This window comes from Nothobranchius furzeri, chromosome 7 (genome assembly GCF_043380555.1).
Source record: "Nothobranchius furzeri strain GRZ-AD chromosome 7, NfurGRZ-RIMD1, whole genome shotgun sequence".
Classification (NCBI taxonomy): Eukaryota; Metazoa; Chordata; class Actinopteri; order Cyprinodontiformes; family Nothobranchiidae; genus Nothobranchius; species Nothobranchius furzeri.
In genome coordinates, this window is record NC_091747.1 from 80,906,493 (window position 1) to 80,927,243 (window position 20,751).

Genomic DNA, 20,751 nt, shown 5'->3' on the forward strand with positions numbered 1-20,751 from the left:
GGTGATGGGAGTGTGTGCAGAGAGCCAGGCTTACCCTCAGTTGAATAGTACTTCAGAAGAGTACCTCTCCACAACTCATCTGAAATCAAGAGTGAGTGTAACTTTTTCTCTGAATCATGAGGAGCTAGTATTTCAGACGAAAGCTGCATCACTGATCTAATCTTGTGTCCCAGTTTAGGATCACATCACAGAACACTAAACACATAATATGTACTAAAGAACTTTGTGTGTGTGTGTGTGTGTTTTAAGAAGAAGAGGTGAGTTTCATCAGTTCTGCATCAAACCAAACATCCTGTAACCGCTCATTTGTGGGTTAGCCTCTCAGCCAAAGGAAAGAAACTCAAAAATAAATTAAGATTGCACCTAAACGTCCCTGGAAAGAAACTTTGATGATAACTCATGGGTCAGAGTCCAGGAAACTCCTCCACCATTTTTTAGAAGAAAGGCTTTTAGCGCTTCTACTTGTTGTGGTTTTGAAGACATTCAAGTCATTTAGACCAGCGGAAAGAGTCGCAGCGAACTCCGCCGCTGTCTTTGTTGTTTATGAGAAACTGCGTCACTGTGTGACGTCCGCAACGCTGTAGTTTTTTGGCTGTAGTCAAAAATGGCGTCTGGCGACAGCGCACACATCTTTCTTTAGAAGAAAGGCTTTGAGTGCTTCTGCTTGCTTTAAAGACGTGTCCAAGTCATTTAGAACAGAGGGAAGAGCCGCAGCGAACTCCGCTTCAGTCCCCATGTTTATGAGAAACTCAGCATTATGGTGTGTGACGTAACCTGCTCAGCGCTGATTGGCTCGGTTAGAATTCCCAGGGGGTGGGGTTATTTGACTAGGAGAGTTCCCAGACCCTTCCTCTGTGCAGAAGGACCCACAGAAGCATCCTTGAAATTTCATCAAAGAATCCTCGACACTCTTTTGATGAGATTTAAAATTGCAGCAAAAACTGCGATCAAAGATTTTCTTTGACTTTGTGAAAACCAATTAGGTATTTAAATAATTTCTATATTGCAGATGCTTTATTTTCATTGTTTTAACGTTTGGTATTGGGCGTAATTCAAGTTCTTGATTGTGTTGAACTAATAAAAATGACAACTATTTCTTTGGTGGCTACAGATGCACTTCCAGACTCACTGAATCTTCAATAAACGCATTGTTTGAAAGTGAAGTCCTCTGTTTAGTGCAGGTCTGGGAGGGAAACATCGGGATTACCACAATGGTAATTTCACAGTACCAATCAAAGGTTCTTGGACTTTTTTTTCCACCAATCATCAATTTCATTCATGTCATTGAGCAGGTAAAACTTCTGACTGCTTCTGTATACTGACACTTACCACAAGATACTGAGAAAACAGAAAAAAGGAGCGATTATGACAGACACTCATGTTCAAAGTCACACAGCAAGAGTCAGGCAGGTGCGATGAGGTCAGCAGGTGAACGTGTTACTCGGACTTTTATGGTGGTTTTATTTTTGTGAAAATCAAGAAAACCAGTGACAGGTTTAACATTTCGCTCTGCGTGTCTCTGGTGCGTGTGAGTAAGAGAAGTAGAAAAGTACTGACCGTTCTTCCCGAGTCTGATCTCTTCTGTGGTTCTCTTGGCCAGAATGAAGACGGACCACAGCATACACACTATTGCTATCAGGTGGAACAACACGGAGCAGAAGATCTTCCTCCTCTCGCTCTTTGGCATGTGTAGCTTCTCCCACTGGACGGCAGGTGGATTGAGACAGCAACAGGACAAGAAGGTAGAAAGGAAGTGCGTGATTCTGGTTGCACTTAAAACTGTCCACCAAACAGGTCGGCTCCATACCTTGCTAAGAGGCTTGAGCTTCGTTTCCATGATGAAGTCAAATTTGCAGAGCTCACAGCAGCGAGTGTCTGAGGATTTGATCCACTGGTTGAGACAGGCCTGGTGGACGAAGCTCAGGCTTCCAGTGCAGTGGCACGGTGTGATCAGTGGACACTCATCATCCCCCTCGCAGTGACAGATCCTGCAAACAAACAGGAAATTACAACGTGGAAAAAGGGAAGGAAATGATGTGGAATCTCTTTAGTGCTTTGTTTTTTTCCGTCACACACTGACCTGCAGACCTCCAGCTCAGAGTCATCACAACTGAGTCTTGGTGTGCCCCCGTTCACACCGCAGTGTTTCTGTGGTGTCGGCACAGACATGTCTCCATCTCCTGAACCGCGCTCCTGGTATTTCTTGGTGATGAGCTCCTCGCCATCCTCTGCCATTAAGGAGCTGCCTCTCTGGTTCTGTAACTTGGAGCTAATCTTCTCCGCTTCTCTGCTCTGCGATCTCTCCCTCTGTGAAACATGGCTGTCCCTCTTCTTAGAGCTCCTGGTGCTGTGGCGCTTTTTGAGGCCACCGCTGTCCTCCACCAGAGGCTGATTCTCTTTCCCCACAGCTGAATCTATGGACTGCAGCTCCATCATCTCTGCTTTCTCTTTTCCTCCATTTTGCCCATTTGTTGCATCCCTCTCTTGGCTGTTTAGGCTGCGATGCCGTGCCCTTCGTGCTTTCTCTTTGCTCCAGCTGCGGGCCTCCCGCCACGCCTCATCCTCAGAGGAGGAGTCGGACTGCTGGGTACCTGAGCACCGGAGGCGTGGTGGGAGTTCCCTACGGTTCCTGTGGGAGCGCTCCCTCTTCTCTGCTTGCTCACTTCGATCAGAGCTGGGACTCTGGTCACTGTTCTCCGGTTTGCCATTGGATTCCACGCAGTCAAAGGTGTTGCAGCTGCTTCTCTTATGGCGGTGGTGTCTCTTCGGTCGCTTCTTCTGAGCCTGAGCCGAGGAACTCACAGCTGAGCCGCTGACGGTCATGGTAGAGGAACTGGGTGTGTGTTTGTTGCGTTTGTGTGAGTCAGAAACATCCTCCTCTAAATGGGTCAGCGGGCTACAACTGAGCACGCACGCACACACACACACACACACACACACACACACACACACACACACACACACACACACACACACACACACACACACACACACACACACACACACACACACACACACACACACACAAATGAAGATGAACAAATAGCTTAAATAAGATGAAAAAGGCATGCATGTAATAACAAATAAATGAAACATTGAATGCACTTGATGAAAGTAAATGCAGCCTGCGGTATTGAAGCGTGTAATCGGTAACTATGGCATGAAATGAGGTGAGGTTCAAACATGCACATGCTAAGACTTTTAACCATTGCTGCTGTGGATGTGGTGGTGATACAATCAGCTGCTTTGATGGAGTCGTTCACTTGTTGTTTTAATAAAATCTGCTGTATAAATTAAAGTCTTGTGAGTTGACTTCTGTGGGGTAAAAAGCTCTGGTGCTCCTGTTTCAGGAAGTGAAAATTAGCTGGAGGAGTATCAGGTGGAAAATCGCAGGATTTGGAGACCTACTCATTAGTATTATTATACTCAAATATCTTGCCTCTGATTGCCCAGTACAACTCTTCTGCTGCCTTCGTTTGTTCTTCTTTCTTGGGTTTAAAATGCAACGTCGATGTTTTATTTCCACAAACGACACAAGCCTGAAGGAGTTTTGCCATGTTGTGGCGTTGCTAATGCTAATGGTTAGCTTTTACAAGCCGAGACGTGCTCTGCTCTCTCCTGGATGCCAGGCCAACAACGGCCTTCCTCGGGCACAAGCCAACATGGGTGAGTCCATGTATGCTAGTTTTACAATGTGACAAAGATCTGTGAGGCTTTTCTGACCCAAGTGTTTCCCCATCTGTTTTTTTTTGGTGGTTAATGTAGGAAACCGGGGTAGAAGGCTACTTTTACATTTAGTCCGCATGAAAAACTCTTGTGATTTTTAAACTTTAAACAAATATTAAAACGGCAGAGACATTCCCTGGTGCTCATGGATACATTAACCACTAAGGTTTCCTATTAAATAATAGTGACGTCTGAACTGAGAGCAGCTGTCTTACCTGCTTATGTCCTGAGGAGATGCTGTTATCGATGTCCTTGAGGCCGTGGTGACTCCAGCTGTAGAGTTGCTAGCCTGAAACAATCAAAATCTTTCATTTAACTAATTTCTTGCTTTTCAAAAACCACATAAAACACAGAAAGCACACAGCAATTTAAAGAAGGACTAGAGTGGTTATACTAATACACGGTTTATCTTCTGGTTGCAAATAAAAACAACTCAGCAAAGTCATTTTTTTAGTTTGTGAGTTTATAGTTAAAGAATATTTCATAAACTTTATAGTATAAATGAATTGTTCAAGTTCCACAACGCGTTTCAATTCGGTGTTAAATAAGAAAAAGCTTTCCTTTACTTATTTACTGTGTAAAAACTTGCTGTGTGTACTCTTAATTCATTGTAAAAAAGATTCAGCAAGAGAAAATCCAATCGTACTTCATGACTTTACATTTGACCCTTAAAATTCTCTTATTTGGGAGTTAGGGATACCTTAGAAACACTGCTGGAGCGACTCCCTGAGCGCCCAGGTCCCTTCCTGCCCTGAAGGAAGGGACAGAAAAACAGAAACAGAAAATCCGTGTTTGAAACAATCACGTAAAAAATCTAATCAGTCAAGTGAGTCACAGAGGATTTGTTTGTCTTGTTTATTAAGCAACTTAGATTCCAGTAACAACGACTAAATGCAACTATTATGTAATTTTTTTTAGAGATGTTTAATCATAAAATTGTTGGTTTCATCACTTTATTTGTTTCTCAAAGACTTTCCCGCCAAAATGTTTAAAGACCAAATTCACTTTTTTTTCAGTACATTTGCGAGTCGATCTCTGTGTTGTCCTGGTGTTGGGACATCTCACTAGCCTACAGTCTAGACCGTCATTAGCCAAAGCAAAATTGATGGTCTAGCAACACTTCATTGGTACCTTGCTGCTCTGGCCAGTATTGTTGCTGGTCAATCACGCATATTTGGAAAAACTATGTATTATTTAATGTTTTTTTTTATGTTTTATGTAGTCCTTACACAAAACAGAACGCTACCATAGGTCATTCATCCCCTCTGCAGTAAGAGTGTATAACTCCTCACTTTAAGCTGTACTGGTATTATCCTGTTACACAATAACACCAATGAAATAATCAGTATGTGTTCAATACTTGTGCAGCACCGTGTCATGGTCTGCGTCTGTGTCTTCCCTCATGTGTCTCCTCGTGTTCTCCATCCCTCTCTAGATTCCCCTTTTGTGTCCTTTGTCTGTGTCTCATTTATGTGTCTCTTTGTGTTCTTCATGTGTCTTCTGTTTGTAGCCCTTTAGATCATTCCTCCCAGGTCCTGTTTTCATTCAGTCATCCCCAGCCCCTCCAGGTGTTCCTTCACGTTCTGTGTCCTTGTAGCTTCAGCCTTTCTGTCCCCAGCTCCCTCCTGGTTTTCTTCATGTCTCTTAGTCTATCCCACCTCAGTTTATATAGGTCTTTTATTTCAGTTGTGTGTGTGTGTGCGTGCGTGTGTGTGTATGTGTATGTGTGTGTGTGTGTGTGTCTGTGTCCTTCCCCAGTCAGGTCTGGTGTCCTTCCCTGCTCCTCCTCTAATTATTGGTTTTACCTGTGCCAGTTCCCCACACACCTGCTCCTCGTCTCCTATCACTCCAGCCCCAGTGTATAAAACCCAGTCCTTCTCTCAGTGTTGTGTCGGTCCATGGTGATGTTATTCTGTCAGTCTCATCTCGCTTTTTGGATTTCTAGTGTTTTTGGTACTTCTTGAGTATTTAGTGTTTTTGGATCTCCAGATCATTATCTGGAGTTTTTGGCTTTTGGCTTCCTGCCCCTTAGGACTTATTTTGTTTTGGTACATCCTACAAATAAAAGGATTTTTTTCTTTATATTCAACTCCTGCCTCGTGTCATCCTGGGTATCTGCATTTTGGGTCCTAACCATCCTCAAATCGTGACAGAATGGACCGACCAACCCAGGACCCAGCAGAACCTCCAGGTACTTCGAAGCGCCAGCGGATGTACAATTTTTATGGTGTCCCGGATTCCTGTCGGACTTTCATCTTGGACTTGGTGAGATTTTATGGCTCGGACTGTTTGGACACAGACTTGATTATTAATATGGTGCTCCGCCTAAGGGGAAGAGCCCTGCAATGGGCCACACACTACCTCGAGCAATATCCTTTAGAGGAGCTGGAATTTTGGGGTTTTGCAGAGGATCTGCTGGACACCTGCTGCAGCCCACAAGCTCCCCCCTCACTCATCTCCCCACCTTCCTCCGGTCCAGACGGTACTACCAGTTTTTTTCGATGGATCACTATCTGTCAGCAAGTGCCGTTGTAAGAGCCGCCCTCTCAGCATCTTCGAAGCGCCACACTTCCACATCTTCACCTGGTCCTGACAGCGCCACCTCCCCGTCTCTGACAGTCAGAACCGGAGTCATCTCATTCTCCCCTGTGCATGTTGGTGCAGTCTCAGCATCTCTGATGGGCCAAACCGCCACACCCTCACCTGGTCCTGACAGCACCACCACTTCCTCTCCGGTGGGCTGTAACTCATCCTCTGTACCTGCCGACGTCACCCCCGCACCTCCGAGGAGTCGTGCTCGTCGCAGACGTCACCGCCATCACCCACCGTCATCTACAGCCAGAGTTGTGCCGCCTGCCAAGAGGCCCCTGCTCTGCAGCCCGAGCTTGAGCTCCACCTGCCTTCACCGTATCCAGTTCCAGCGGTAGTCCCGGAGGTTGAACCGTGTCCAGTTCCAGTGGTGGTCCAGCCCGTCCACGAGGTTCCGGTCCAGCCCGTCTACGAGGTCCAGCCAGTCCAAGAGGCTCATTTCCAGCCTGTCCCAAGAGGCTCCGCCCAGTTTGACGCCTCCAGTCCAAGGGTCGACGCCTCCAGTCCAAGGCTCTGTAGCAGTCCAATCACAGTGCTCCATTGGTTTGGTGGGCCAATCGCAGCTCTCTGTTGGTGGGCGGGATGTTACGGAGACAAATATGTCGACAGCTCATTTGAAATGGCTTTGGCATCAACTTTGGACTATTTTGACTTGGGCTTGTCTTTGACTCAAGAGCCGATGCTAACGGTTAGCTTCTACTAGCAATAACACGCTCTGCTCTTTCCTGAACATGAAATCAGCAATAGCATTCCCACCTCAGTCCAAGCCAAGTAGGCTAACCGTAAGCCAAGTCGGGTGAGTCCATGAATGTTGTGACAGTGTGATGTAGATCTGTCAGGCTTTTTTAACCCTCCCACTGTCTTTATGGGTGACCCCGCAAGGTAAGTTGACCATTGAGCAGGATTGATGGTTTATCCCTTGAGGTCCACGTGGCAGGGGTGAGGTGGTGCTCACTCCTCACCCCTGCCACATGGAACCAAGGGATAAACTATCAACCCTGCGCAATGGTCAACTTTCCTCACGGGGTCACACCCATTGGACAGTGGGAGGGTTAATCTGAGCATTTCCCAGACTTTTTTCTTTATGCGGTTAATGCAGAAAATGGGGTAAAGACTACTTTCACGTATAGTAAACTAAGAGTGACCAACCATATTTAAAAAATAAAATGGTTTTTCATTGGACCAGGGGTCTCATTTATCAAGCTTGCTTACTCACAAAACGGGATCGGAAAACTGCATAAGCAACTTTCCACACAAACTTTGGGAGTTATGAAAGAAAACTTAGCGGAAAAATGTGCGCAACTTTAAGTTGACTAAGAACCTGGCTTACGCACATGTTGGACATGGAGAGCACCTGCAGTGCTGCTGCTGAGAAGGATACAATTATGAAATCCTGCAGCATTATCACTTGTACCGCTTTGTTTTCACACGAAACAAGACGGAATGTCATGCTTCTGTGACAGTGTGAGCGTCCTGTCACTGTATCCTGATTGATTATGCGCCCTGGCTGTCGGCCAAAGGGGATGTCCCTTTGGCTGACTGGTTAGCACCAAGCCCCCACAATGCCTCTCTAAAAATGGTCCCAACCCGGAAGTAAGAAAAATTGCAGTTCCACCCTCATCCGCTGGGGGCTGGTGTCAGAAGCAAGCAAATCCTCATTGACTCCCATGTTAAAAATGCCGATTTCACAGCAGAAATAAACATGTTTACAGCCTGGTACCAAAACATGTTTTTTGTCTAAATTATCTAGTTTATACTCATGACAACTCTGAGGGGGGTGAATTTTTTTCTCACTTTTCTGTTTAAGTGTATTGAAAGCCTAAAATTCTGTATAATTAATGAGCATCAGACCCACGTGACCACAGAGCTAGCTCCGTGGAAAGGCCTCAGTACAGCCTCGGCCCCTCCTGGAAGCTGTTTCGGGATTTTGAGTCTCTGTGCTTGTGAATTCTGTTTTGGATATTATTGGTGCAATTGTTGGACAAAATGACTTGCAGTGGTATTAATTGCACTAATAGAGCGTCCAAGGAGTCTCCACTTAATTTTTTTCGGTAAGTTAAAATCTATATTCGTATTATATGTCACTGCTGCCTTTAAACTAGCTGAGTTTACCAAAGTAGCTAGCTAACTATCAGTTTAACATGTAGCATGTACTGTTTAACCATGAAATTTAAATGTAAAATACGGTAAAATAATTAATAGGGCATATTTAGATGGGTAATAGGGTAAAACCCAGTGCATTTAAGATAAAAATGGGTTGAAATATGACGGAGCGCTAAGAGGGAGACTTCTGTGTCCATTCTTCCATCTGGTAATCCCCAGCGGTCAGGCCGGGCAGCCTGACCGATCCGGTGCCTACTTGCTGCGCCTAGCTGCTGCGCGGTCTGACCGCTCGTGGAGTTTTTCATGTCTGACTTTAACCGCATCTAATACTGTATTACGGCGTGAGCGCAACAGCGACAACTTAATATCGATGTGTAAGCAGCCTGAGTGGTAGGGTGTTTTCATCTGAACCCTTAAAACCTCCAGCAGGCTATGCTGCACTATTGACGTGTTAGCGCGCGGCGCTAACAACTTAGCAACATGACATATCTCTGAGAAAGCGTAAAACACGGACGCTTCTTCTGAAGCGGAAAATAACACTTCTTCTTAAGCAGAGCAGGATGTCGCCTCGGCTCGTTCACGGCCGAGCTGGACTGAGCTCGATAGCATTGACCAAGCACAGCCACTGGGTCGTTGTAGCTGCCACCAGGCCTGCTGAAGGAACACCAGCGGGTTTCATCAAACTCGTAAAGTTTCTTGTTTTTGCTGGGGATTTCTGTATTTTACCGCTCCCTCCTGCAGTCTTCCCCTATTAAAATTTAAAATGTGTAACTTTATGTATTGGGATGAATGACTAATATTCATGTAAAACTAAAACGTTAGGCATTTAGGGGGAAAAAACAAAATAATAAACATTATGCAGATGTCAAATAAATCAAACTGTAATTAAACTATATATTTTCAAAGTCCTATAGACAGCATGATGGTTTGTGTGATCCGCGCGGTTTCACTTACACCCCTTTAATGATCAGGCTGTTTTTTATTATTTTTATCAGCTGATAGCAGTTAAAATTAAGGTAAAAAAAACTTTATCTGTGTTTGATAACGTAATGCCCAGGAAGAGCATCTTCTCTAGACATTAAATATAACCCAAATGTTTTATTATGAGCAGATCTGATGAAGGTGTAGACAAGCAGTCTGCAAAGTAAAACTTGTTTAGAGTCCAAACTCTTACTAAAGCTTTTGAAAATAAAAAATGGTTGAATTTTGAGAAATATCCACAACAGGGGAGCGAGACCTCTGAAAAATGTATATTTTCTCTGAATTCATAGAATAATGTGAAGATTCTGGGAAAAGTTGGGATTCTGAGATTAAAACGTAAATCTTTCTAATCATAATTCTGGCAGTTTTTGTGTCCTTCTGCTGTGGAAGGTCGTGCAACATGAAGATACTGAGAAGATGCTTAAAACCTGTATTTTTATTCCATCCATAAATAAAATCATGAGCTATTTTTCTAATCCAAATTTGATCCAAAGGGCCATCGTTGGTTCCAGACCCATTCTAGAACATTCCTCTAATCTTAAAGTCATCATCAGTTTCTGCCTTTTAACAAATATTTATTTGTTCAAATATTTAATATTTATAACTGGAATATTTGTTCCTCCCTCTCCCACTGCAGTTAGTCCTGTCCTGCAACCCTGTTTTTGCAGCTTAGTGAAGCCAACCATCACTAACCTGGGGGTGGTTTTGGACCCAGAGATGCGGATGGACTCCCACATTAGCCATCATGTATCGGTCCAAAATAGTGTGATGATATTGTGTTTTTTGTACATAACAGACTTTTTAACAGACAAATTTGTCGCATTCTCCTACACCTCTTCACGGGCTCGCCATAGTAAATATTCTATTTGGCGAGAGATAAACTTTATTGTATTTATCCTAGTGAATCTATAATTAAACGGGTAAACTAGTAGCACCACATCCAACATCAAAGAAAGTAAAATGTTATTATCAGGAGAGGGAGAATGTTTAAGTGGTTAGCAGCAGTGTGCTAGCCGATGACCCCCTCCATGAGGCCACCACAGCTCAGCAGAACATCATTGTAGCTTCTTCTGGGGAGAAAAACACTTAGAGAGAAAATAAAGTTAACAGCTGAAATAGCAGGAAATAATACAGTTAAAGAGCAGATTGTAGAAGAAAGAAACCCCTGGGTTAAACTGGTCTGTCTACTGCATAATGCTGAACTCTAACATGTGTCCTCAGGGAAGGACCTGATTGGTGTCCAGAACCTGCTGAAGAAGCACCAGGCTCTGCAGGCTGAGATCACAGGTCATGAACCTCGCATCAAGGCTGTCACCCAGAAAGGAGAGACCATAATGGAGGAAGGTAAAGCAGGTCTGGTCCTGACATGTTTCTGAGGTGTCTGCAGGTTCTGGCTCACTTTTTTTGGGTCCAGGTCACTTCGCTGGTGAGGAAGTGAAGACTAAACTGTGGGAGCTTCATGGACGTTGGGACACGCTAAAGGCCAAGGCGTCCCAGAGGAGGCAGGACCTGGAGGACTCTCTGCAGGCCCAGCAGTACTTTGCGGATGCTAATGAGGCCGAGTCCTGGATGAGGGAGAAGGAGCCCATCGTTGGAAGTCCAGACTAAGGGAAAGACGAGGACTCGGCCGAGGTATGGAAGTCCCTTCCTGAGAAACTCCAATCGCTTTTCTTTGCTCTCTTTCCAGTCCTTCATAATTAGTGTTTCTGTATTTGTCATTTCCTTCGGTTGTCTACCAGACGTCGTTGCTCGTTTGAGCGTCTCATGGGTTAGGGGTAGAAGTGCTGGCCTCGCACAGGAAGTGATGACAAACGTGTTCCCGGCGCTCTTATTTCAAACGGTTTACAAGCTGTGATGTGTGTTCCCGCTGCAGAGCAGCCATGACACGTGGCAGCCGGCAGAAGGCTCACGCTTTTCCACTAAACACCCGCAGAGCTACGTCTGCGGTGAACTGAGCAGGGTTTGTTTTACGGTGGCGGATCCGATTGGAGCATCGCTGCGAGAAAGCTCCACTTGTGTCAGACGAGCTGAAGGCTCTGATGTTCTGCTCCACGGGCTCTCCTGAAGAAGCACGAGGCCCTGATGTCGGACCTGTCGGCTTACGGCAGCAGCATCCAGGCCCTGAAGGAGCAGGCCCAGTCCTGCAGGGTGAGTTCAGAACCCTCGGCCCGTCAGAACATTCTTATCCACCACGTTCTAACACCAGACCTGTTAACCCGACAGCAACAAGATAATCAGCAGGTGCTTTTGTCCTGCAGGACCTGAAGGCCAACGAGTCCCGCCTGAGGGACATCAACAAGGTGGCATCTGAACTGGAGTCAGAAGGTCTGATGGCTGAGGAGGCTCCTATGGTTCAGGCTCAGGTGAGCGTCACCTGTCTGCAGCAGCTGGTCCCTCTCACTTCCTGGTTTAACTCTGCTCGTCTCTGTTTGTAGCAACAAGAACATCTGGGTTCTGCTCCTGGAAAGGTGCATGTTGTCCTCCGCCTCCACCAGAACCAGACGTGGTGTTTTTGTTACCACTCATTTGTTTGTTTGTTTACAGGATGAAGCCGACTCTAACACGGCGTCACCCTGGAAGGTGAGTTCATTCAGCTGATCAGAGGTCACCTCTGATGGCCGCAGTCACGGCCGACCGTGCTGACATCACACAGGAATTCAGGTGACCCGGCAGGCACCAGGTGCTGGTGAAAGTGGGGACATGTCAGCTGGTTGCCATGGCTACAGTTATCTTTATGCATCTGTATGACTGCTGACTGGTGTGTGTTTCCTGCGACCTTTGACCTCAGACCGTACGGTTGGGCGTTCAGACGACGGCTAACTTTAATTCCATCAAGGTAAGAGGAAGCTCTTCCCTTCCTGTCTGAGTGATCCGTCTCCAGGTTTCCTCGTCCGGCGTCCAGCCCGCTGGCGTCCACCTTCATCTCATCTCACTTCATTTATAGTGCAATACTTTCACATTATCATTTTCCCACACTTCTGTATACCTGTATTTTGTTGTTTTTCAATAAAGAATGACAAATTATTTAAGTTTGGTTTTTGTTGCACACAAATATATATCTGTAAAAAATATCTACAAAGCTAATGTTTACATAACAAGTATGATTGGGTTTTGCAATATGGCACTCAAGTTTATTTTAGTAAGATTTTCAAACCAAGTAAAGTTAGTAAAGAACACATTTCTATTGTCTGCTAAGAAACTGTTGGGATTTAAAATGGGCCTGTTGTACAAATAACTTGTAAATGATTATTCCTCACTTTTGTCTTAACCAAAGAAATTCCAGTAATTGAGCAAAAACATTTATTTTTAACACTACATTTTATAAAACAGGGCGCAAAGTGTCGGCACATGTATGTATGTCGATGGTCCGCCCCAACCAAACCAGGAGACACAGACGTCAGGGAGGCCAAGGTTGTGTCCGACGGTCTCTGCAGCTCTCTGGGCACCACGCCTCACGTAGCTGTCTCCAATTATCCAAATGGCTATGGAGAAAAAATAACAGGTTTGTCATAATTGTTTAAAGTACAAAACCATACATGAAGTGGTCAAGACAGGAACTTACACTTGCTGCGTTGTGTAGCTGATGTTGGAGACACACAGGCTGCCATGGTGACCTTTTAACAGATCTAAGAAAAAAATGTAATGAAAGAATGAAACTTAAAAACTCCCAGACTTCATGTCATATTTACTAATCAGCTATGGCTGATTTATTGTTTGGATCACAGTGAGTTACACTAATTCTAATATATTTTTATTTCTATTATACATACATACTTTTTAACTTATTTTCACATGACTGTTATCAGGCTCTCTTGTTCTGGTTCTGATGATAATTCCGTGTCTTCCAGTAAGCTATCTTGTGCTTACTTCATCTGTAGTACCATCTGTACTTTTGGTAAATTGTACTGAGTCCAGAATAAAGGCTAGTTGGCTGTACAAGATACAAACAAGTATTACGTTTTGGAAATATATGAAACACCGCCAGCATCTGTTAGAGCCTGTGGCGGGGTGCTGAGGTCCGGCTCCAGCCCAGGAATGAGCTCTCCACGCCGGCCGGGAGGGTTTGAAACACCGCCATCCTCTCCTCTGCTGGCTGTTCATTATGTTATGGTTACCGGTGCTTGTGTTGCAATGTGAAACGCTTGGTCTCAGATTTTGTAAGAAAGATAATAAAATGTCCCCCCAAAATACGACTTAAATATATTTTCTCTTCTTCATGATACATTTAATGGCTGGTGCGACTCAGGAGTGATAGCACCGAAAAAAACTACTGAAAACTTGCTCAAAGTAAAATGTTTTCATTACGGAAATAAATTATAAACTTACCGATTTAAAACTTTTTAAATACAGGTACTTCTCACGAACAGGCGCAGAAAACCTCCACCTAAACTCCGTGTGAGGGTCAGAACGTAGGGTGTTCCAGTTAGCTCCGGTTGAATTGAAGCTAGGTGGCTACATCCGTTAGCTCGGCTCCCACCTCCGCTTTAGCTTTGGGTTAGCCAGGGTTAGCTTCAGGTTAGCTCGTAGCTAGTTCGTCACTCGATCCCAGCCTTACAGCCCCACCCTCAGCGCCTCCTCTCTTCCCTTTTATGGAATTGTCTGGGCTGGACGGAACCTGTGACACGGTCAAAATGGCGGTGGTGGCCACCTCCCATTATGGACAAAAAACGTGTTATTGGAGTCTATGGAATCCGTTTGTCCAGTATGTACAGTCTATGGTTAGCACGTGTGACTCTCACCCGGGAGTCTGGGGATTGGATCTCACCTGGGCCCTCGCCTCTCCACCTTGCCACACGTAATTTATAGAACCAACACAGAAGCATGATTTTCATCTTTTATTTTCTTGCCAATTCTTTAAGTGTTCCTGAAATGTCAGTCAGGACATTACATATTCTGTGCAGTTCTCGCGCTTCGATCACCACACTAATCATGTCCCTATGTGCCTGCAGGACAGCGTCAGTTAGCATCTGGCCACTTCCAGGTGCGCCATGCGCCCGAGGCACACTGGTGAGACAGGCCGACCATGCAGCCACATCTTCGGTCACCGCCCAGGATGCCTCGTTGGATGCTTTGTCCAGAGTCGCTGAGGGGAAACAAGATTTTGTTTTTGTTTTAGATTTTTAGGACGGACACATTTGATCTGTATTAATGAAAGGCTTAAACATTACCAGTCTCCTCTGCATCATGGTCAGTGTCTCCCTCCTTCTCCACGCACTCTTGCCGGTCCGAGTACTGCTGGGTTCCTAACGGCGAGCAGTGGGGGATCAGAGGTGCCACACACTCTGGCGGTGGCAAAACATCTTTTTTTTTTTTGCATCCACCTTCAGATCGGATAATTTTTTAATATCCGACACAGATCTCTCCGAAGAACTCACAGCATTGACAGCTTCAGCAACGCTGTGCCACTCTGTGGATTTTCTCTTGTTAGTTTTGCAAAAGCACTTCCTTTTCATGTCTCCACAAGTACCTAAATTTCTTTTTTTTTTTTTTTTTTTTTTTTTTTTACCGTGTCCTGTCTGGCTGTGAAGCAAGCAGAATTGATGTCTGAATGCTGGTGACAAGCCTTACAGATTTATTCTCAGGTGGAGCATCAAAGCATTTGCTTTTAATGTCACGCCTGATACTTAAAACTTTATTGTTATTGCTTTTGAATGCTTTGTAATTCCGACCAGACACGGAGACAGAGGTGAAAGAGAAAGGAAAAGAAAAGGTGGAGAGAGAAAGGGGGGGGGGGGGTTCCACAAAAATAAACAATGAACAAGAGTCTGCTTCTAGACCTGCAGAAAAAGACAAAAAAAAAGGACAAAAAAAGGGACACAACAACAATACAACAAGATCTAGCAATCACTGCGTCAACTTGATGAAAAAAAAAATAATCAATATTGCTTAACTGAAGAATCACGATAATAAATCACAGTGCATTAAGTGCCCACCATAGTCTTAAGACCTGTGTTTAACGTGCCCAAGCCCATACTTCTGAGAGCACCATGTGAGCACCTGTGTGTGAACACGCGCTTGTTTATTTAAGGTTTCTCTATAGGAGCGTCCAACAGAGAGTGTGAGGGACCACAGATCAGCCCCCCAAAGATGCGCAGGAGACGGGGGGAGCTCCAAGTCCCAGAGATCCAGGCGCTGCCCCAGAACACAGGAACCCCAAGGAGACTGCAACCAGGAAGGCCCCCGCCCCCCTCGAGAGGCACAGAGGATCGCCCCGGGGGGCCACAACCAGCAGCCGGCAGAGTCCCGGGAGACATCAGCGGCAAGCCCACAGGCCCGCCCGCAGCCTCCCACCCCCTAGCCGGCCGAGCCCAGGACCCAGCGACCCGGGACCCAGGGGCGACCACCCCCGCCGGGGACCCAGCAGAGCCCAGGGACCCAGACCCCACCAGGCAGCCACCGGGATCTATCAGGCAGATGCCAAAATCTTAAACCCTCAGACCCGGTTGCCATGAACACTCAGGCAGACCATGGCACAACCCCTCACACCAGGTGTGGCAGGGGGAGGGGGGACAAAGATCTATATCATCAAGAGAAGTTCCAGGAGAGGGGAGGAGTCAAAGGCCCCACCTGACATATACAGTCATACACAAACACAATCACACACTCCCTCCCTCATGCTCACACATGCACATACAACCCAAGACTTACAAAAATGCACGCCGGACACCCACTCATGCTCCCCATACACACCCTATTCACTCTGGTCCCGGTACTGCTGCACATTGGGTACAACCATCACCGGCAACCAGAGTTTGACCCTTTCTGCTGGGGTGCTGATGAGCAGGCTCCCCCGCTCAACGCTGAGCACAGCAACCCACCACCCCAGACCCCAACCAGACGGCCAGATCTCCCTCCTAGCCTCCAGCCCCAGGAAGCCCAGTGACAACAGAGGTGGCTAAGACCCCTAGTCTCCTTCCACCTGCTCCAATATAGTGTTGTGTGATCATGAGGTGTATTCCATGGCTGTGGTGAGTGGGCAGTGCGGGCATCATCCGACCTATACCAGCTGATGTCACCGCACCACCCCACTTACACCCCCAGCCGTCAGTGTGTAAGTGCGGTTTAAAATTGGAAGTGGGCACCGGCACTCGGGAGGAGGCTGAAATATCCCCCTGCCAAATGCCATTGATTGTGCTCACTCCCAAGGCCCTAAGTGTGTGTTTGTGTGGAATGTTGTCTGTGGAAGTGTATAAGGTGCAAACAAAATTGGGGGGCAGGTTGCCACAGGAATGCGGAAATGGGGTCCATACCCGCACTCCCTGACTTGCCCACCCTCCAAGGTCCTATGTGTATGTTTGTGTGATGATGTGAGGGTGCAGGAGGAGAGAAATATGCGGGGATGGGGAGGAATGGCTGGTTAGGTTTAGCCCTCCAGGGAGCCAGCTCCCCTACTGGCCCCAATAGGCATCTCTGTTGTCAAACCGCCACCCAGGGCATGGAGACCCCAGCCCATCCTGCCAGGGCCCAAAGCATTACAGAGCCCCACGGAGTCCGAGGGCACCAACCCAGCCCCACCCCAGCAGAATATCTATGCCCACCCCTGCATTTGCACAACTTCCAGAATATATAAGACATGGGACATCCAGGTAAGGTTGGGTCCTCCCCCTCCTGGACCTCCCCCTCCCCTGTGATGGAACGGCAGAGGAGCCAATGTCTACCTGAGGCCCCCGAACCCGGGCCTGGCACTGCTGCATGTTCCTGCCTTCTTCCCGGCAGCATACCTGCCAGGACCCGACCCCAAGGCCCCGACCAGATCCCCACACGGGGCCGGCCATCCCCAAACCCCGAGCCCCCAGGCCCCCACCCAGACCCGTCCAGGGGTATTGCAGCCGCCAGGCAGTGACCCATGGCCGCCGCCAATATCCCCAAGGGGCCCCACTCACAACCGCCAGCAGCCCACCCCCCGAGGCAACCCAAGCACCTCCAGAGGTGCCACACACTCTGGCGGTGGCAAAACATCTTTTTTTTTGCATCCACCTTCAGATCGGATAATTTTTTTAATATCCGACACAGATCTCTCCGAAGAACTCACAGCATTGACAGCTTCAGCAATGCTGTGCCACTCTGTGGATTTTCTCTTGTTTGTTTTGCAAAAGCACTTCCTTTTCATGTCTCCACAAGTACCTAAATTTCTGCTTCTGTGAAATTACACTTCCTTGATCTGCGGTCGCCATGGTTATTCACTACGTTTACATGCAGCCAATATCCGGGTTATGATCGGGTTAAGGTCAGTATTCGGGTTTCTGAGTTGATCAGAATAACCCGTTTACAAGCATAAATAGAAAGAGTTACCCCTAACTTGCATAACCCGATTTAAATGCGGACGTTGGGGTAGCGTCAGGACGTATGGACTACGCCCAAACGCAATATGCGTCATTTCCGGTTCTTCTTGTTCCGGTATCCGTGAAAACAACAACATGTTTCCCAGTTCGGAAGAGATAGCGACCGCGTTTGTTTGCGCTTTAGTTTCCTCGTCACTCCAAAAGTATGGTGCTGTGCCGCGACTCACCATGTTGCTCCCAACTTGTTGTTTACTTCCGGTGTTCTGGTGCATACAAGACGTCTCGCTACTCAAAAGACCAAGATTCCTTGCGAACAGAGCATGCGCAGAACACACGCTTTGATGGGGATATCCCGATATGCGTTTACACGACCAAACATTCAGGTTAGAAAAGGGTTACCCCAGGTGTAGTTACCGGGTTTTTAAAAACCCAGTTATGAGCATATCCGGGTTTCTGGCAGTGTTTTCATGGACCTGCAGAACCGGGTTATTGTGAATATTCAGGTTTTAAAAGTGTTACTGGCTGCATGTAAACGCAATGAATGGTGAAATGCTGCAATGAGCCGGCTTATGTATATGCATGAGATCTACAAGGCACTTTGCATTGACCATTTATGGTAGAAAGTGGGCGTGGTGAGGGCGGGAAGTGATAAAAAACAGCTGAGCACATTCCTAGGAAAGTTGTGATTTATAAAGCAGAGATTGCATGCAGCTGTGCGTACTCCATGTTTGATAGATCACAAACCTACTTGGCGTAAGTACTTTTTTTTTTTTTTTTTGCTGAGCTTAAGTACGGTTTTAGTAAGGATTCTACTCGGTGTTTTATAAATGAGACCCCTGGTTCTTAAAACAAGACTTTATTTTCAGTAATTTATCCTACAAATAGTTCTAATACAGGTTTAACATTAGAAATGTGGATTCACTGAAAAACAACAACAGACTAAACAATAAAATCACAGTTTAATATTCAAAAGAGATGTGATATTTAAACCAAGCACCTTGTTTCTGATGCAGCTGTAATTACAGCATCAGAAGTCACATGTCCTTTAGCTTCATCATGGCCTCAGCTAAAACCAACAATCCCATTAGCGGGCTGTCCTTCTGCAAGGACATGATGCGGTCCTGTGTTGCTATTTAAAGCCCCGTTAATGCACTTTTTCCAGAACTTCCCGGGATGCCGATCATCTCATCTCAACTGTCTGATCTTGAACTCAAGCATCACGACATCCTGCAGAACTTATAATGAAATATTAGAAAAAAAGTTCAACTTGCTGCAGTTTTTAAATTGTTTATATTCATGTAGTGTGGAAAGGTGTAGCGTTTCTAGCATCCAGCCAGCTAAATGTCTGATCTGAAACCTGAACTGAAAACACTTCTGAAACTTTCATCCATCCATCCATTTTCATCCGCTTATCCGGAGTCGGGTCGCGGGGGCAGTAGCCTAAGTCGAGAGGCCCAGACTTCCCTCTCCCCAGCAACTTGGGCTAGCTCCTCCGGGGGAATCCCAAGGCGTTCCCTGGCCAGGTGAGAGACATGGTCCCTCCACCGTGTCCTGGGTCTACCTTTAGGTCTCCTCCTGGTTGAACGTGCCCGGAAAACCTCACCAGGGAGGCGTCCAGGAGGCATCCTGACCAGTTTCCCGAGCCACCTCAACTGACTCCTCTCGATGACTCCTCTCGATATGGAGGAGCAGCGGGTCTACTCCGAGCCCCTCCCGAATGACCGAGCTTCTCACCCTATCTCTAAGGGAGAGCCCAGCCACTCTGCAGAGAAAACTCATTTCGGCCGCTTGTATCCAAGATCTCGTTCTTTCGGTCACTACCCAAAGCTCATGACCACAGGTGAGGGTAGGATTGTAGATTGACCAGTAAATCGAGAGCTTCGCCTTCTGACTCAGCTCTCTCTTCACCACGACAGACCGGTACAACGCCCACATCACTGCAGACGCAGCACCAATCCGCCTATTGATCTCACGCTCCAGTTTTCCCTCACTCGTGAACAAGACCCCGAGATACTTAAACTCCTCCACTTGGGCAGGACCTCCTCCCTGACCCCGAGAAGGCTTTCTACCCTTTTCCGAATCAAGACCATGGTCTCAGATTTAGAGGAGCTGATTCTCATCCCAGCTGCTTCACACTCGGCTGCGAACCACTCCAGCAAAAGCTGAAGATCACGTTCTGATGAAGCCAACAGGACCACATCATCTGCAAAAAGCAGAGACCTGATCCTCAGGCCACCAAAACAGATGCCCTCCACACCTTGGCTGCACCTAGAAATCCTGTCCATGAAGGTTATGAACAGAATTGGTGACAAAGGGCAGCCTTGGCGGAGTCCAACTCTCACTGGGAACGAGCCCGACTTACTGCCGGCAATGCGGACCAAGCTCTGACACCGGTCATACAGGGACCTAACAGCCCGTATCAGAGGGCCTGGTACCCCATACTCCCGGAGTACCCCCCACAGGGCCCCCCGAGGGACGCGGTCAAACGCCTTCTCCAAATCCACAAAACACATGTAGACTGGTTGGGCAAATTCCCACGCACCCTCCAGGATCCCCCTAAGGGTATAGAGCTGGTCCAGTGTTCCACGGCCAGGACCAAAACCACATTGCTCCTCCTGAATCTGAAGTTCAAATGTCCGACGGACCCTCCTCTCCAGAACTCCTGAAAAGACCTTACCAGGAAGGCTCAGGATTGTGGTCCCCCTGTAGTATTTCTGAAACTTCAAAGTGTTAAATCAACACCTGACGATAATAATGAGGTATCGTAAAAAGAATACCCTTTTCTTTTGGAGTTCACATTATTATTGGGTGTGAATATTTTAGCTCTGCAATGCTTTAAAAAGTAGCCAATCAGAGAGGAGTGTGTCAGCATGACTGAATAACAGAGGAATGTGTTAAATCAAAGAGGCAAGAGTTTTGCAATACTCACAAGAACTTTAAAATATATAAGAAAGCATTCTTGGGTTTAAAAACCCCAACTAAATTAATGTTTCCAGTAAGCTGTTGTTGAGGCGATCGCTCTTCCCATTCTGAATGAAATTTTTGTCTTATTGGTTTCTGGTGTCTGAGC

General features: G+C 46.5%; 2 protein-coding genes across 5 annotated transcripts in view; one reads left to right on the top strand and one right to left on the bottom strand.

Moving 5' to 3' along the window:
* The window catches only part of marchf1 (membrane-associated ring finger (C3HC4) 1), a 30,858-nt gene that overhangs the window by 703 nt on the left and 9,404 nt on the right, over positions 1-20,751 (bottom strand). Inside the window, exons 2-7 of one of the 2 annotated variants that reach the window (XM_015975852.3) lie at positions 4,427-4,477; positions 3,942-4,015; positions 2,081-2,902; positions 1,808-1,988; positions 1,558-1,702; positions 35-79 (exon numbers count right to left, since the gene is read on the bottom strand). In XM_015975852.3, coding sequence (XP_015831338.3) covers positions 35-79; positions 1,558-1,702; positions 1,808-1,988; positions 2,081-2,902; positions 3,942-4,015; positions 4,427-4,477 — 1,318 coding nt within the window. The remainder of the gene's footprint in view (positions 1-34; positions 80-1,557; positions 1,703-1,807; positions 1,989-2,080; positions 2,903-3,941; positions 4,016-4,426; positions 4,478-20,751) is intronic. The other variant, XM_070553841.1, reaches the window with a different exon arrangement.
* Positions 10,274-12,423, top strand: LOC129155877 (spectrin alpha chain, non-erythrocytic 1-like). 3 transcript variants are annotated; one of them, XM_070553843.1, is made up of 6 exons: positions 10,274-10,743; positions 10,814-11,547; positions 11,658-11,762; positions 11,835-11,867; positions 11,944-11,979; positions 12,188-12,423. In XM_070553843.1, the coding sequence occupies exons 2-6, from the start codon at positions 11,482-11,484 to the stop codon at positions 12,263-12,265; spliced, it is 318 nt and encodes a 105-aa protein (XP_070409944.1). In that variant the 5' UTR covers positions 10,274-10,743; positions 10,814-11,481; the 3' UTR covers positions 12,266-12,423. The 3 variants fall into 3 exon arrangements, with proteins under 3 accessions (XP_070409944.1, XP_070409946.1, XP_070409945.1); XM_070553845.1 differs by lacking the exon at positions 11,944-11,979; XM_070553844.1 differs by lacking the exon at positions 11,835-11,867.